General features: G+C 41.6%; 1 protein-coding gene across 2 annotated transcripts in view; it reads right to left on the reverse strand.

Moving 5' to 3' along the window:
• The window catches only part of dennd1c (DENN domain containing 1C), a 56,965-nt gene that overhangs the window by 23,816 nt on the left and 15,614 nt on the right, over window positions 1-17,535 (reverse strand). For both annotated transcript variants that reach the window (XM_008103705.3, XM_008103704.3), the window contains exons 5-13: window positions 15,660-15,779; window positions 12,706-12,775; window positions 12,507-12,587; window positions 11,099-11,182; window positions 8,979-9,029; window positions 7,702-7,812; window positions 6,237-6,337; window positions 4,861-4,906; window positions 3,640-3,741 (exon numbers count right to left, since the gene is read on the reverse strand). In XM_008103705.3, coding sequence (XP_008101912.1) covers window positions 3,640-3,741; window positions 4,861-4,906; window positions 6,237-6,337; window positions 7,702-7,812; window positions 8,979-9,029; window positions 11,099-11,182; window positions 12,507-12,587; window positions 12,706-12,775; window positions 15,660-15,779 — 766 coding nt within the window. The remainder of the gene's footprint in view (window positions 1-3,639; window positions 3,742-4,860; window positions 4,907-6,236; window positions 6,338-7,701; window positions 7,813-8,978; window positions 9,030-11,098; window positions 11,183-12,506; window positions 12,588-12,705; window positions 12,776-15,659; window positions 15,780-17,535) is intronic.

Here is a 17,535-nt window from a genome sequence, read left to right on the forward strand (position 1 = left end):
ATGACTACATGGAGTGCCATTACCTTCCCGCCAGAGCGGTACCTATTGATCTACTCACATTGGCATGTTTTCAAGCTGCTAGGTTGGCAGAAGCTGGAGCTAACAGCGGGCACTCACTCTGCTCCCGGGATTTGAACCTGGGACCTTTCGGTCTGCAAGTTCAGCAGCTCAGTGCTTTAACACACTTCGTCATCGGGGCTCATGTATATATAATATACATACACATACACACAATGTGGAAAATATGTGGAAAGGTAGATAGATAAGTTGGGAGCCACAGCGAAGGCACCTTCCTGGGAGCAAGGTCTAATAATAATAATAATAATAATAATAATAATAATAATAAAAATCCCTTACAATATCCAAGATGGCTCACTGCTACAGAATCTTGGGAGCTTTAGTTTGGTATGGTACCATTATTGGCAGAGAAAGCTAAGCTGTAGGAGTTGAAATCCAATCATTTATCCTCCCTATAGAATCAATTTTATATGCATTTTTAGCTACAGAAAAGCTAAAATCAGGACAGTAAAAGAACAACACCCAGAAAATGGGAATTCCAGACAGGAAACAATCAGGGCCAGCTAATACCTCCCAACAAAGGATTCCCCCAGGTAGGAAGCAGCCAGGCTTTGAAGCTGCAAGGCTATTCAATGCTAATCAAGGTGACCAATTGCAACATTCACGCTTGCCTCCCACAGACAAGAGTTCTTTCTCCCACCCTGGACCTTCCACAGATATAAACCCCACTTGCCTAGCTTCGCACAGACGTCAAAACCTCTGAGTATGTCTGCCACAGATGTGGGTGAAATGTCAGGAGAGAATGCTTCTGGCACATGGCCATAGAGCCCGGAAAACTCATAGCAACCCAGCCAGTAGGCTGTTGCTGAACAACCTATGAACTTTTAGCATTAAAGGAAAAAATGCCCAAGATTTTATCACTTAATACTGTTGGCATGTCTGGAGAAGAATAGAATGCTTCTATACCAGGCAAGGGCAAACTTTGCCCATGTCTGGAGTTAGGAATTGTAGGAGTTGAAATCCAAAACAATTTGACAGAAAACTGGGAGTTGTAGTTTGGCATGGTACTGGCTCTCTTCTGCAGGGAAGGCTAGGGACTTTGTAAAACTACAGCTCACATGACATGGCACTGAATCTGTTGCAATTGAGCTAGTGCCAGAATCCTTTCCGGGAGATCTCCTCAGTGGAGATATCTCTTAAAGGGATATCCTCTGGCTCTAAGGATTCTGTTTAGGAAGGCAAGCCTTGTTTTGGTATTCCCCTTTAAGCCTGGCTGAAGAAGCAAAACCAAACGGCGGCTCCAGGGCGAGGCAGGGCGAGAAGGCCAAGCGCAGGCAGGCATGGCTCTTCTCTCTTCTCTTCGCTCCCTCCCTGCTTCTACTGAGCCGGTGTGGTCCGGGGGGGGGGGGGGGATCCGAAGACATCAGAAACAAACGAAAAAAGGTACTTTTATTATTCAAATTCGTAATATTTGTAAGGCAGTGAGCAGATGTTTCAATATCAATTCAAAAGTAATTACGAAATGAATTTTAAACGAATTTAACGAACTAACGAAAAATTTGCTCAAGCCTGGTATTTTCCCCAGGAAACCCAAGTAAGCAGCATGAGCAAGATATCCTATCCCCTATATATCCTATAATTTTGGCTGGTCCATATGCACCGCATGTTGAATTTGCCAATGACAACAAATTAGGAGGGATAGCTAATATCTCATCCCCCTTCTATACTGCCATGTAATCCAGTTCAAAGCAGATAATCTGGATTTTTCATGGCAGTGTAGAAAGGCCCTCAGAGGGCAGGGTAGACATCTAGAATGACATTAACAGATGGACCAAGACTAACAAAATGAATTTCAACAGGGAAATTATACAATAGGAAGAAAAAAAAGCAAACAGAGATATAAGATGGAGGACACCTGGCTTAACAATAACACATGCAAAAGAATCTAAGAATCTTAGGCCCCTTCTATACTGCCATATAATCTAGTTATCATAACAGTTAATGCACGTTAACTAATTTGAACTGGATTATATGTGTCTACACTATCATATTATCCAGTTCAAGACACTTACTGGGTTACAAACAATTTGAACTGGATTATATGTGTCTACACTGCCATATTATCCAGTTAAAATCAGACAATCTGGATTTTATATGGAAATGTAGAAGGAGTCTTAGTAGACCAGAAGCTGAATATGAGTCAGTAGTACTGGGAGTATTATGGTTGTCTATTCCTGCACAGCAGATGGGGTTGGACTGGATGGTCCTTATGCTTGCTTCCAACTAAAGGATGCAATGATTCTGTGATCTTAGATTAAATTCCTGGCACCTGCATTTGGAGGGTACCGGCTGGGGAAAGGATGATATAAGGGCAATGTACTTTCTGTACCTTGCTGCCAGTTGAGACAATACTCAACTATAAGTCACTTAATATCAACCTGAGTTCCACTATCTGTTTGCTGTGCATTAAAGAAAGAACACTTTAGGACTCATTTTGTACTCTCAGAATTCAAATGTGATTGAAGGATTTCGTATTAGTGTATGCAAACAGTATGTTTAAGATATTAAGGTAAATGTAAAGGTTTTTCCCTGACATTAAGTCCAGTTGTGTCCGACTCTGGGGGTTGTTGTTCATCTCCATTTCTAAGCCCAAAAGCCTGCGTTGTCCGTAGACAGCTCCAAGGTCATATGGCCGACATGATTATATGGAGTGCCGTTACCTTGCCGCTGGAGCAGTACTTACATTATGCATGTTTTCGAACTGCTAGGTTGGCAGAAGCTGGGGCTAACAGTATGCGCTCACTCTGCTCCCCGGATTCGAACCTGTGACCTTTCAGTCCGCAAGTTCAGCAGCTCAGCGCTTTAACACTCTGTGCCACTGGAGGCTCTCAATAATATTAAGATATTAGGTAAAGGTAAAGGTTTCCCCTGACGTTAAGTCCAGTCATGTCTGACTCTGGGGGTTGGTGCTCATCTCCATTTCTAAGCCGAAAAGCTGGCATTGTCCGTAGACACCTCCAAGGTCATGTGGCTGGCATGACTGCATGGAGCGCCGTTACCTTCCCCCTATTGATCTACTCACATTTGTACGTTTTCGAACTGCTAGGTTGGCAGGAGCTGGAGCTAACAGCGGGCGCTCAAGCCGCTCCTGGGATTTGAACCCGGGACCTTTCGGTCTGCAAGTTCAGCAGCTCAGCGCTTTAACGCACTTCGCCACCGGGGCTCATAAAATCATGATATTATGTTCTCCCAAATTATTATTGTCTTCACTGTTTGGGCATTGCATTGCATTCAAAACAACATTAATCTTATGAAATATATCTAGGCCAGCTTTAAACTTGTTTTAAGTGGCTGAACTGGATACTGGACAATGTTTAGAAATGGCTATCCCAACAGGAGATGTACAAAAGATTATTTATGAGGCAGAACTGAATTATTAAAAAAATCAACTCCTGGATTCAACTCATATCCACAAACTGGTCACAATTTTCACTGACTGGTAGAATATTTCAACAATTTAAGCAGGACAATTCATCTTCTAATTTTGCTGCTTTTTGATGTGAGAAGGACATCAGTAGATTTGTAAATGTGTTTAAAATAGATTATGAAAACAATACTCACTATATCACTTGGGAGACTTTCCAGGTCTTGGAAGGGCGACTCCATGGTGTTGCTATCAATGTTGAGAATGACGACATCTTCCAGGGCCTTGCTCCTCACTCTCTACAGATATTTAAGAGAGAAATAAGGAAGAGAAGTGCTTGCTTGTTTCTCCAGTTGTAGAAAGCCTCTGCTACTCACAAAGATGAGATGATGCTACATAGGATTTTTCAACCACCCTTTGGGCTTCCCCAGTTTGTGCAACTCCAGTCACATGAAAGGCCAATGGGGTGAATGGTCCCAAACAGGGCCATGTTTATTCTTGTGTCTGAGCTGGCTTATACCTGTACTCCTGTACTGGACCCTGTTATATTCTGAATCCTTGACTCTGAATTCTGGACAAACTTCCTAGCTTTGATTTATGGACTTGGACTTCAGTTTGACCCCTGACTTGACTTCAGAATTTTGACTTTTGAATTCTTGAGCATTATTCTAGAACTCGGATAAGTGAATTTCTGGCATCTGACTATTGGATTATAACTTTGGTACTTGTTTATTTTTGCTTCTGAACTGGCTAAGTAGTACGAATTGGATGCTTGACCTTGACTTGTGTTCATTGTTTAGACTGTGTAGTGAAATTCTGTTTTGTTGGACAGACTGTTGAAAGACTCAAGAATTCATTTTTCCTGAAAAGTAAATTTGGTCTTGGCTCACCTTGTTTTGTTCTGTTTTTTTTTTTTTTTAAAACTCACCGTTGATACTGAGTGATCCCCGGCAAATGACAGACTGCCCTAGTGGCCTCAAGGACTGGTGGATGTTGAGACACATACATACCAATGCTTCAAAGCAGCTAAAACCATAAAGATGAAGTAATATCCAATTTCATCATAAAGATGAAGTAATAGTCAATTTCATCAGCTGACTTTTATCGGCTGGTGAAACTTGACTGTTGTCAAGTTAGTGCAGCTTGGGTGGACATGAGGGTAAAAAGTAGCCTTTACAGCACTGGTTCTTAACCTGTGGGTCTCCAGGTGTTTTGGCCTACAACTCCCAGAAATCCCATCCAGTTTACCAGTTGTTAAGATTTCTGGGATTTGATGGCCAAAACATCTGGGGACCCACAGGTTGAGAACCACTGTTCTACATTGTAGCCACATGCCTGTTTTGGGCTCTTAAGAATTAGAAACAGGACTCAGTTGTGACTTCAAAAGAACTAGGGGGAGGATTGGCTTGCAAACTCACCTCCATGAGACTGGTGTGGACTCCTATGAGGTAGGGCATGGGGGCACTGTTGAGGAAGGAAAAGTAGGTCAGTGCTAGCAAAACTACTTCTCCATAATCTTTCCACATTTGTGGATTTAACTTTTGCATATTTGATTTATATGTTCTCTAAGAATCTCTGGGTCCTCCAGTGTGTCTATAGGTGGAAGTAGTGGTGGAGGACTTAAAGATTACTAGAGTATTCTAGGTATTTGTAGGTCCTCCAGTCCAATTCTATGGTCAACATCTGGTGTGTTGGAGGTGCTTTCTAGAAAGGAGGTCTTTGAGGAAAAAAAATAAGTTTTGTAAAAATAAAAATAATGTTTCCCCCCATTATTGTAGGAATCTTGTACCTCAAACTACTACAAAAGTGGATGAGTGTACACACACACACACACACACACACACACACACACACACACTTTTCAGATGTCCAAACATCCCTATTTATTTATTTATTATTTACAGTATTTATATTTATTTATTTATTTATTTATTTATTTACAGTATTTATATTCCGCCCTTCTCACCCCGAAGGGGACTCAGGGCGGATTACAATGAACACATATATGGCAAACATTCAATGCCAATAGACAAACAACATTCAGTTTTTTTAGACAGACACAGAGGCATTTTTTTTAACATCTTCCAGCTTCACAATTTCCGGCCACAGGGGGAGCTGTTGCTTCACCGTCCATTGGTGGCTGTTCTTCCTCTTCTTTTCCTCGTGAGCAGTTTTATGGTGTTGTAGATTAGTTAAATTAGCCTCCCGCATAAAGCGTCCCTAAATTTCCCTAGTTGACAGATTCAACTGTCTTTCGGGGCTGCTAGGTCAACAGCAAGCCGGGGCTATTTTTTTTTTATGGTCAGAGGCTTAACCTGACCCGGGCTTCGAACTCATGACCTCTCGGTCAGTAGTGATTTATAGCAGCTGGTTACTAGCTAGCTGCGCCACAGCCCACAGCCCTTCTCACCCTGAAGTGGACTCAGGGCGGATCACATTACACATATAAAGCAAACATTCAATGCCTTAACATAGAACAAAGACAGAGACAAAAGCAGGCTCCAAGCCGGCCTCGAACTCATGACCTCTTGGTCAGAGTGATTTGTTGCATCTGGCTGCAGCTGGCTGCTCACCAGCCTGCGCCACAGCCCGGGCCTGGGAAGCATTTGAGTTTAGCACAATTCCAGCTGGGCCCGTATAGACTCAGCTGGCCCATGACAAGATTGATCAGTTATTTATTTTATATACTATATTTCATTGCCTGATAGGAGATGTGACTATTATGTGATGGAAAAAATCTGCCTTTGATTCTCCAGTTTCTGGTTTGTTTTTGTTTTTTAAAAATTGCACTCACCAGCAATAGTCCAGGAGATGGGATGGCAATGCGGGGATGTAGATGTGCTGCCAGTGCATGGGGTACAACATTAAGGAAGAGGCCTGCACACAGGCGGTGAGCTGCAGTAAGACAGAAACAGGCCTTTGGTTACATTACTCTTCAAAGATGGACTAAGGATCAAACTGTAGTATCTCAGGTGCCTTTTTGTTTTGTGTACTACAGTCTTGACTTATATTAGCAACATTCAAGATAGCTCTGTTACAATAGCTTGAGTCATCTTTGCTGTCACCCTTGTCCTATCCCAGAGCCCAGGCATCTTCTCAGAAGGAAAACGATAATCTCAAGTTAAGAAACCATATTCCAAAGGGAGTGGAGCAGTGTGTATGTGTGTGTAGGCTGATTTCACTTGTCTGAATTTTAACTTTTGCTTAGCTGCACCTAGGATTGTCAGGTCAGGACAATCCAGGCCCTGAAACCTAGGGACTTCATGATATCCCAGGAGGTGGGCCCCAGTGATGTTACAAGAATGATACTACAGCTGTTGCATATGAAGTATGCATATTAGAAAAATATATACAGTGTACTCGGGAGACCTGAGTATTACACAAAATATCTGTTCCAGGACCCTTTGCATAATATGATTTTTGCATAATCTGTTATTTATTTATTTATTTACATCACTTTTACCCCGCCTTTCTCCCCGAGGGGACTCAAAGCGGCTTACAATAAATAGGCAAAAATTCAATGCCTAAAAACAATGTAAAAACAACAATTCATATAAAACAATCTATAAAACAACAATTCATATAAAACAGATACCATTAGAAAATAAAATCACATTATATAAAATTTTAAGCATGTCCAAGATTAGAATCCATTCATCCAGAATCCTCAATAAGTTTTCGTACAGGTCATGTAAAGTCCATGTTCTCATTCATTAAAAGCTTGCATGCACAACCATGTCTTTCAGGCTTGGTTTTTCTTCCGTTTTTCTTAACGGAAATGAACAATGTCTTGATCTTCCAGATGAAGCATCCCATAGAATCACTCTGTAGAAGCTTGAAAATCTTTCAAGACTTCTGGCATGATTCTATGGCCAACTTCCAACAGAACTTCCAGCAGAAGATGACTACAGAATCACACTGGAGCCCCCAAGAGAATACTTTTCTTAAAAAAATGCTAGGTCCTCCAAAGAAATTTTGCAGTATTCAAAACTCTTAATGTATAAATGATAGGGATGGGAAACTCAGCTCAGCAATAATATTTGCCCTTCTATGTCTTCCAAAACATTTAGCACCAGCTGTGAGTCACCAAGCATAGTCATGTCCTTCATTTAGGTAAGCAGCTTTAGATCCCCTTCTGCCCTACTAGAAAGCTGCCCAACCAAACTCCTAGTCTCTGTGCCTTTGGATTCTAAGCTTGAGCTTCAAGAGCAGATCTTTTGGTCCCTTGCCTGCCCGTTCCTCTGTTCCCTTGTTCTCACCGTGCTCAGCTTGTTGGTGGTCAGTAGGATCCGTCTCTCATGGAGCAGGCTTGCATACAAATGCAGCATGTTGTTCACATCGACAGCCACAACAAACTCTGTCAGGTTCCTCTAGTGGTGGTGATAGGAAAACCTTCACATATTTATATATTGAAACACACATATACCACCCTCATATCACAAGATTTCTGGGTGGCTTACCAACAAATAAATTCAAACAGCAAAGGGGCAATTTTCAGGAGTCTAAGGGCCCTTCCATGCAGTCATGTAACCCAGAATATCAAGGCAGATAATCCACAATATCTGCGGTGAACTGGATTATCTGAGTCCACACTGCCATATAATCCAGTTCAATGTGGATTTTATACAGCTGTGTGGAAGGGGCCTAAGTGCATATTAAATCAAATCTAAAAATCTAAACAAAAGCACACCTAGATACGTTTTCCATGTTCTGTTTCACCGGTAACCAAACAATGCATTTTCAATCACTACCAGTTACTTGTTCTCTACTGTATTTCTATTAACTGGGAAAGATATGTTTTAAAGTGCAACATAATAGCAAGAAATGACCAGAAAAACCTTTCCCTATTATTAGAAACTTGCTGTGTTATTGACTATTGGGTCCATTTACATCACAACCACCTTAAAGTATCACTCTTCTCATTGAAGATTAAGTGTATCCTTGTTGCCATACCAAATCCCCTCTCATTCTATTCCTTGCAGCTCTTTCAATTATCATGGATTCTCCTCCTCTACTGGAATACAGAGCTGGGTGCCACGTACAACTGTTCATGCATCTATCATTGGGCACATCTACACTGTGGAATGAATGCAGCTCCACACCACTTTAACTGCCATGGCTCAATGCTTTGGAGTTACAGTTTCACAAGGTCTTTAGCCTTCTCTGTCTCAACAAACTACAATTAACAGGAATCCATAGCACTGAGACACAGCAATTAAAGTGGTGTCAAACTGCATTCATTCTACAGTACATCTCTTCTTAACAACATGATGTGCCCAAATTTGGGACTTGATTTGAACCAGGCCTAAATCTCAAGATCTATCTCCACTCAGGTCTCTAAGCTTACATATAATAGTTTCCTAAACAAAATAATCACATGTTTGTTTGTTTTTTCATGTCAGGAGCGACTTGAGAAACTGCAAGTCCATTGATCCACATGTTTGTGTCTTTAAAATCATAATTTTAAACACCATCCATACTGATCTCAACCTTCTACTCCAACATTTTATAATAAAATCAAAACTGTACGTCTTACATTTTCAGGAACGGTGGGCAGTTTGCCATGGCCTGGAGCAAGGAAATAAGCCTGGAATGGAGAAGAAAGGGGAATCAGTTCTTGTTAGAAGTGTGTGTGAGAACCGATGCTGGAAGCAGTCTCAGTCACAAATATTAGTGGTCATAACTAGCAAGATTGTTGCTGCATCCCATTTATTGTGATGCTTAGGGAGACCATATTGTGGAGTTTTTTTGGGGGGGGGAGAAGAGATGAAAGTGTGAGACTTGGTTAAAGTGGATTTCCACGGCCAAAATGGAACTTTAACCCTAGTCTCAATAATCATATTCCAATGCTCAAACCACTATATCACACCAAGCCTTAATTAGATGGGACCAAATAATCATAGAGTTGGATGAAACCACATGGGTCATCTAGCCTAACCCCATTCTTCCATGCAGGAAAAGCACAATCAAAGCACCCCCGACAGATGACCATCTACCCTCTGTTTAAAAGCCTCCAAAGAAGAAGCTTCCATCACACTCTGAGGCAGTAAGTTCCATTGTTGAACTGTGCTTACATTATATGATCAAACATGCGACCCTTGGGTATATGATGTCTCAGGCCCTCTACAGCCGCTCAATTATGGGAAGACAGGGATGCAATGTTTAACTTTAAAATGATGGCTTCAAACTACAGGAAAGGAGATTCCACTTGAATATTAGGAAGAATTTCCTAACTGTGAGAGCTGTTCAGCAGTGGAAATCTCTCTCTGCCCTGTAGTGTAGTGGAGGCTCCTTCTTTGGAGGCTTTTAAACAGAGGCTGGATGGCCATTTGTCGGGGGAGCTTTGAATGTGATTTTCCTGCTTCTTGGCAGAGGGTTGGACTGGATGGCCTACGAGGTCTTTTCCTACTCTATGATTCTACGAGTATGATTCTAAAGGAGCCTATAAAGGGCGCAGGACTCAGCATCTTACAACTCCTTTGGATCTCAGGTCCCTTCTACACTGCCATATAAAATCCAGATTATCTGCTTTGAACTGGATTATATGGCAGACTCATATAATCCAGTACAAAGCAGCTAATGTGGATTATCTGCTTTGTTAATCTGTATGATATGGCATGGTAGAAGGGGTCTCAGATTAGAAGTACATTCAGTGGTCCACTGACACAAATGCCAAGATTTCTCACACTCATGGTGATGCAGCCTATTCCTACTAATGTTTTCTCTTGTATATAATAATAATAATAATAATAATAATAATAATAATAACAACTTTATTTTTATACCCCGCCCCATCTCCCCGGAGGGACTCGGAGCGGCTTACATGGGGCCTTGCCCGACACAACAATATAATAACAGCAATAAAACAATGAAACAAATAGCCATATGTATATGTACACAAGACGCTAGCAACTGTTCTTTACAGGGATGGAGTGATCATGTCACACAGATCTATATATATAAAAGAGTGATGGCATCAGGGCAGCTGACAAAACAACAAAACTACAGGCCCCCCAACCTCGAAATTTGACAACACAACCCATTATCCATGGCTCTAGGTTGATACAACAAAAAGAAAAGAAAAAGTCCTAATTAGAGGGAGAGGAATAATTGTTTTTATCCAATTGCTTCCAGTTAGAAGGCTAAGCTCCTCCCACTTGGTCTCCTAGCAACTGACTCAGCCCAGGGGACAGCCCAGGGGACAGGCAGAGTTAGGCTTCACTTAGGCCTCTTCCACAGATTATCTAATTTGCACTGGATTATATGGCAGTGTAGACTCAGCTATATAACCCATTTAGAATCTTATATTATCTGCTTTGAACTGGATTATCTTGACTCCACACTGCCATATAATCCACTTCACTGTGCATTTTATCCAGCTGTGAAGAAGGGGCCTCATATAATCCAGTTCTAAGCAGATAATATAAAATTATAAATATACAGTAGAGTCTCACTTATTCAACATAAACAGGCCAGCACCTTTACCCTTGACCTTAACTACCACCAATTCCGCAATACTTTATTTCCCATACCACCATACTTCGCCACAGCAACGCGTGGCCGGGCACAGCTAGTATAATATAGAAAAATGAAGAAAATGCTAGATATCTGGGAATCACTTGTTTTAGCCTAATATGATGGACCTCTGCAACTCACCAGTGCTGTTCCAGGATCCTGGCTCCTGCCTTCCCTGTTCTGATCCTTCTCCGTGAAAATTTTCAATTTGGTCAGCTTTGGGTCCTTAGAAGACAATCCAAGAAGTGGTTAGAAAGGAACTCAGGAAGATCTGATAGACATTCCAAGCCTAAGTCCACATCCACACAGTTGTATAAAATTCACATTGAATTGGATTATATGACAGTGTGGATTCAGATAACCCAGTTCAAAGCAGATATTGTAGATTATCTGCCTTGATACTCTGGGTTATATGGCTATGTAGAAGGGCCGAAAGACCCAGGTGGCAAGAGAGACAAAATATAAAAAGAAGTATTTCTATTTTTAGTATTTCAATTACAGTCTTGTGTTTTCAGTGAGCTACAGCAAAACTGTCTGCCATAGTGGAAACAAGTAAAAGATGGCCAAATGTTGTTGGAGCATAAACTATTATTCCAGGTATCTCTTAAAGTATATTTCAGACCATGAAATATTATAATCAAAATGAAAACCATGCATAGTGTAAAATCTATTTTAAGAAATCACTCACTAGACCTGTTTTCTGCATGCTCCAAGTTACATGCCTGCTTTCTTCCTTGTTTATATAATGATATTTGACTTCTTAAAGCCTAAAATATCTGAAAGGCACCAGATCCCGTGTGAACTTGGAAGCTAAGCACCACCAACATTAGATGGGAGACTAACAACGAACACCAGGTTGGATTACATTGGCAAAATCACCTCTGAGTGATCCTGATTAAAGCAAACCTTATGCCATAAGTCCACAGGCAACTTGAACACACACACACACACTTTTAAAGGGAATGCAGCATGCTGCTGAACTGCTGACCTGAAGGTCGGCAGTTCGAATCCACAGGATGGGGTGACCTCCCACTGTTAGCCCTAGCTCCTGCCAACCTAGCAGTTCAAAACATGCAAATGTGAGTAGATCAATAGGTACATCTTCGGCGGGAAAAGGCAAAAAAGACACTCGCAGGAATCATGCTGGCCACACAACCAGGAGGTAACAATGCAGGCTCTTTAGCTTGAAAATTGAGAAGAGCACCTCCCCAGAGCCAGAGATGAGCATCACCTCCAAAGCCAGAAATTAAAGAAGTCTTTGCCTTTGTCTGTGTTGTGTGTCTCATTATATGCGATTGTAAATAAGGCAGTGAATGTTTACCTTTGTCTGCTTTATATATACTGAAATCCACTCTGAGTCCCTTCGGGGAGAAGGGCAGAATATAAATAAAGTGTATTATTATTATTATTATTATTATTATTATTATTATTATTATTATTATTATTATTACGCAGCTGTGCCCATTACTACATTGTTGTGCAGGAAAGTGTTACACCTATTGAACTGCTGCCTTTCAACAATATCTGCCTGAAGACATGCAATACTTACAAATTCAAGGCTGATAAAACTGTTCAGGTTAGGCATAGGGTGGATATGCAGTGCTGACAAGAACTCATTCAGCTCCGTAAACTGGTGGTGGAAATAAAAAGGGGGAAAGAAGTCTCTGAATAGAAAAAAAGATATGGTGAAAGACAGTAATAGAAGACTCAATTGAGATCTGAAGTGGACTCAGAGTTCCTTTACTCACCTGCTTCTTGACAATATTATCCGCAATGTAGTTCAGGATTTTGTAGAAAACTTCAAACCAGGGTAAGTAACTATGAAAAGAAGCAATGTGGCATCCATTTAATAAGAATACATGTTTGGGTGAGGAAGATTTTGTACCCATTTTCCCATTTTCAGATCTGAGAAGGACCCTTAACAGTCTACTGCCTGTCAAAGGGAACTGGCAGTGTGATGGAACAACACTCTGATTCTGAACACAACACTGGTAGGATAGATAGATCTGTTTATTGAGCATATCAACAAAACAAAAAATACTCAGACAAATAGGCACTAATAATTATGCTAAAACTCCTGTAATAGTTACCAATAATTAAAGACCACTGATAGGACATCTGTGGCCTGCCAGATATTGTTGGCCTCCAGGTCCATCTTGAATTATAAGACAAATCTGAAGGGTCATAGCTTTGCCCCTGATGCATATGTTCCTACTAGTGCCTCTGAAGAGGTTTCCATTTTAGAAGCTGCAAGGCACCCACAAAACATGTGCTTTGCACCCATAAGACCTCAGAGTCTATTCTATGACACTGCCTCATTCAAAAGGATCTAGAAAAGCCTATCATTGGGAGATATGGGCCACCTCTAACATTGGGCAGAATGAGGTGACGGAAGCAAGAAGTTGGAAGACAGTGTTGTGTCTCTCGCAAAACCTGTTTTAGACCCCGGACTGCCTCAGATGTAGTAGAATATTCTATCCTATTATCAGGGCTGAAATAAGATTAAATGAACTATGCAGTTGGCTATTTCTTATAGTTAGGTAGGGGCTATCCTATCTCTGGCATCAGCCAATAAAATATCTTGGGACAATCCAAAAGAGAGGCACTGCTGGCTGGAGAAGATGATAATTGTTAAAGGTTGTAGAAATAAATAAAGCTTTACCACAGTTTCTGAACCAAGATATATCCTGCAGTATAATAAAGTCAGCCTTTTGTAACAAGTAACAGTATCTTTACTTCAGTTCAAAAGATCAAACAAAGCAACAATATATACAGCAGTCTCTCTGAATTCACATAGAGAACAGAGGGAATAAACAGTCCTTTTATACAGTCTTTAAATATGCCTCATTTCCTTGTAAATAATCAAGCTTCGGAGAGTTGGCAGCCTTTTCCTTCCTGACCATTTCCAGTCAGCGCTCTCATCACTCTCCGAGATGGAAATGGCAGTTAAAACTTTAAAAAATGGCCGTTTGTTTCAAGAGCAAGCTAAAGACACTAGCCAATTGGAATTCTGGCTCCTGGCTGGCTCAGCCAATCAGTTGTCAACACATGTCAAGACCCAGGCTACAGAACACCAATAACCATGCGCAGAGGCCGGATTCTATCTAATATCTTTATTATAGGAATATATAAAGTCAATAAAAACAAGTGAAGAATATAGTTCAGAAGTAGACCTTTCAGGAAAGGTCAAACATAGTCCAGGAAAACAATGTCCAATATGTGATATTAGAGTCCAAAGTTATAATCCAATAACCGAAACACACACTTTGCCAAGCAATAGTGTGGGGAGATGACAAGGTCTTTTAGTCCATTGAAGCTTGACAACAAGGCTGGAAAACAAACTAGATTCTTGGCTAAACAAGACTTGATACGAGGCAAACAAGGAACAAGAGCAAGGTCCGTGGCGAGGTCCGTGAAACAAGGCAGGCTTGGAACTTGGTCCGGGAACAAGGAACTGGGGTTACGAAGTCCATACACGATCTCACTCCTCAAGCTGATGAGTTGACTCCGCAAGGTTTCCTTCGCGGCAAAACACCTAAATAGGGTCTCGTTTCCCGCCAGAAGAACACTTTCCCTGGAGAACTAGAAGTGAAACCCAACTCTGTCCAGATGCATGACTCCTTAGAATTTCCCAAGGGAAGCAGACCTAATCAGCTAATTGTTTGGCTGCGATTCTGAGGCTCCGGCGATTCGCCTCCCTCTATCTCTATTATAATTGTCCTTTCGAGAAAATGGGGGAGAATTCTGCCCAAGGCTTGTTTGGCTGACTTCTTGAGGGCAAACATCCTCCAGGTGCAGAGGCTCCGATTCTGGCTGAACCGGAGAAAAACCCATGTTTTCCTCTTCGTCTGCCACAATAGTGCTAGGAACGGGACTACAAGGCCCATGAGACATCACAACACATAACTTTCTAGTCAACCCATTTCATCATGATGTCTTTTTACAAATCTCCACAATAATGACCTAGATCAGGGGTTCGCAAGATAAGGCCGATGGGCTGGATGTGGCCCTCCAAGGTCATTTACCTGGCCCCGGACTAAACTTTAGACTTAGGGTCGCCATAAGTCTGAAATGACTCGAAGGCACACAACAAAAAACAGTCTGAATTAATTTGACTATCTCAACAGCCAAAAGCAGGCCCACTGAAATACTGGTAAATTTATGTTGGTTGAAATATATCTTTATATTCTTTTATCTAGTCAAATATTTAGTCATTACATGTGTTCAAAAACAGACTGCGGGAAAGAGATTGACAATCTTCTGATGATTTGGAGGGGGAATTGCATATGAAACAATTTCCTCTATGTAGTTGGTGACAAGAACAGCAAAATGAAATACCGGGACATTCTTCTTCCCACAAACTCTAAAGTCTACCATTTTTGTAGAACAACTATTAGTCTATAATAATATATAGTATATTAATATAGTATATTTGGCCAGCAGGAAGAGGTGCTCAAAGCTTGCATTAGTCACAGCTCCCATAATCCCACAACCCATCTAGTTGCAGACTATAGTAGCTGGGGGATTATTGCCCCCAAAAGTAATCTTTCTGTGCTGTGGAAGTCCTAAAAGAAGGAGAGACCTTTGCAGATTTTTACATCAATATCTGTTTCCAGAATAGCAAACCACTGAGAATGGTTCAGTCAGTGACATGTTAAATCCCACTTGAGAATGAAGGCCAAATAAGAGTATACTGTCATACCTGAGGATACACAGGCAGGTATTGAATCCTATGGACAACCGGCAGAAACCAAAGCGCTGCTTCCCTTCCATGTCGGTGAGTGCAAAAGTAAAGTGCTGGACAGTGGAGCTCTCCTGAACCCTTAAGAGGAAATAGGAGGACAGTGAGAAAGAAGTGAAGGGTAGGGGAAGAATATCTATACACATAATAAAAGTGAAAATCTGCATATGTGTATGTGGCTGAGGTGCCCACTTCCACAGACAGGCTCCTGCCTCCACAAACAGCTATAACTCACAGTGCTGAGGAGCCACTAAAACACTCCTACCAATTTTTTTTTTCGTGTCAGGAGCAACCAGAGTTGCTTCTGGAGTGAGAGAATTGGCGGTCTGCAAGGACGTTGCCCAGGGGACGCCCGGATGTTTTGATGTTTTTACCATCCTTGTGGGAGGCTTCTCTCATGTCCCCGCATGGAGCTGGAGCTGATAGAGGGAGCTCATCCGCGCTCTCCCCGGGTGGGATTTGAACCTGGCAGCCTTCAGGTCAGCAACCCAACCTTCAAGTCACGAGGCTTTTATCCCCTAGGCCACCGGAGGTTCCTACTCCTACCATTGACATTGCAGGTTACAGCGAGTACCATGAACATGTAGCCCAAACCCTGCCAATGTCCTCCCCAAACACTATGGCCCACCACCCAAGAAATGCTTTAATTCGTGGACAATTTCATCCTAGATTTTGTGTGTTTCCTCGGAAATCCCAGTGTTTCTTACTCTTTCCTTTGGTGTGGAATTTGCACGAGCCCACCCACTGCCTCTCCCTTAAACCTTTCCTACTCTTTTCAACTCTATCTGCATAACAAACGGAGCAGCAACTAAACATACTTGAGGAATTTGGGGGATTCACTCCACACAATGGAAGTTGTAGTTCACCCTTGGCCATGTTTGGCACACAGAACACCCATGACGAAAGAAAAATACTGGAGAGGTTTGCAGGGGATTTGCCTTGATTTATAGCTGTTGTAGGTATAGTTCACCTACAATCAAAGAGCACTCTTGACCACAACAAAGATGGCACTGAACCTCACCTGGCACACAGAGCCCCCACGACTAACAAAAAATACAGCAAGACTTTGGGGGAAATTCATCTTGATTTAGAGGAATTATAGTTCCTGCCAATCTAGCAGTTCGAAAACATGCAAATGTGAGTAGAACAATAGGTACCGCTCCGGCGGGAAGGTAACGGCGCTGCATGCAGTCATGCCGGCCACATGACCTTGCAGGTGTCTATGGACAACGCCGGCTCTTTGGCTTAGAAATGGGGATGATCACTAACCCCCAGAGTCAAACATGACTGGACTTAACGTCAGGGGAAAACTTTTACTTTTTTATAGTTCACCTACATCCAGAGAGCACTGTGAATGCAAACAATGATGGATCTGCACCAAATTTGGCGGACATTCCCAATATGCCAAATTCAAATACTGGTGGATTTTGAAGGGAACTGACCTTGACATTTGTTAGTTGTAGGTACTGGGATGCAATCAAAGATCACTTCAAACCCCACCAATGATGAACCTGGACGTAACTTGGCACACAGAACCCCATGACCAACAAAAAATACTGGAGTGCTTTGACAGGACTGACCCACCATGGTGGGAGTTGTAATTCATCCTACAGCGGGAGAGCATACTGAACCTCACCAATGATGGATGCATCTAGAGCAAATTTGCTTAACAGAACAAACTGTAAGTATTGATAAGAGTTTAGTCTGGCATGATGTGAGTTGTAGTTCACCCACAACGTTATGCATTTCATAAAATAAAAAAAAATGACTTCTTCTAATCACTTGGAAATGCCGGGTACCAAAGCTAGTAATAAATAAAACAAAGACATGTTCTTTA

This window comes from Anolis carolinensis, chromosome 2 (genome assembly GCF_035594765.1).
Source record: "Anolis carolinensis isolate JA03-04 chromosome 2, rAnoCar3.1.pri, whole genome shotgun sequence".
NCBI lineage: Eukaryota > Metazoa > Chordata > Lepidosauria > Squamata > Dactyloidae > Anolis > Anolis carolinensis.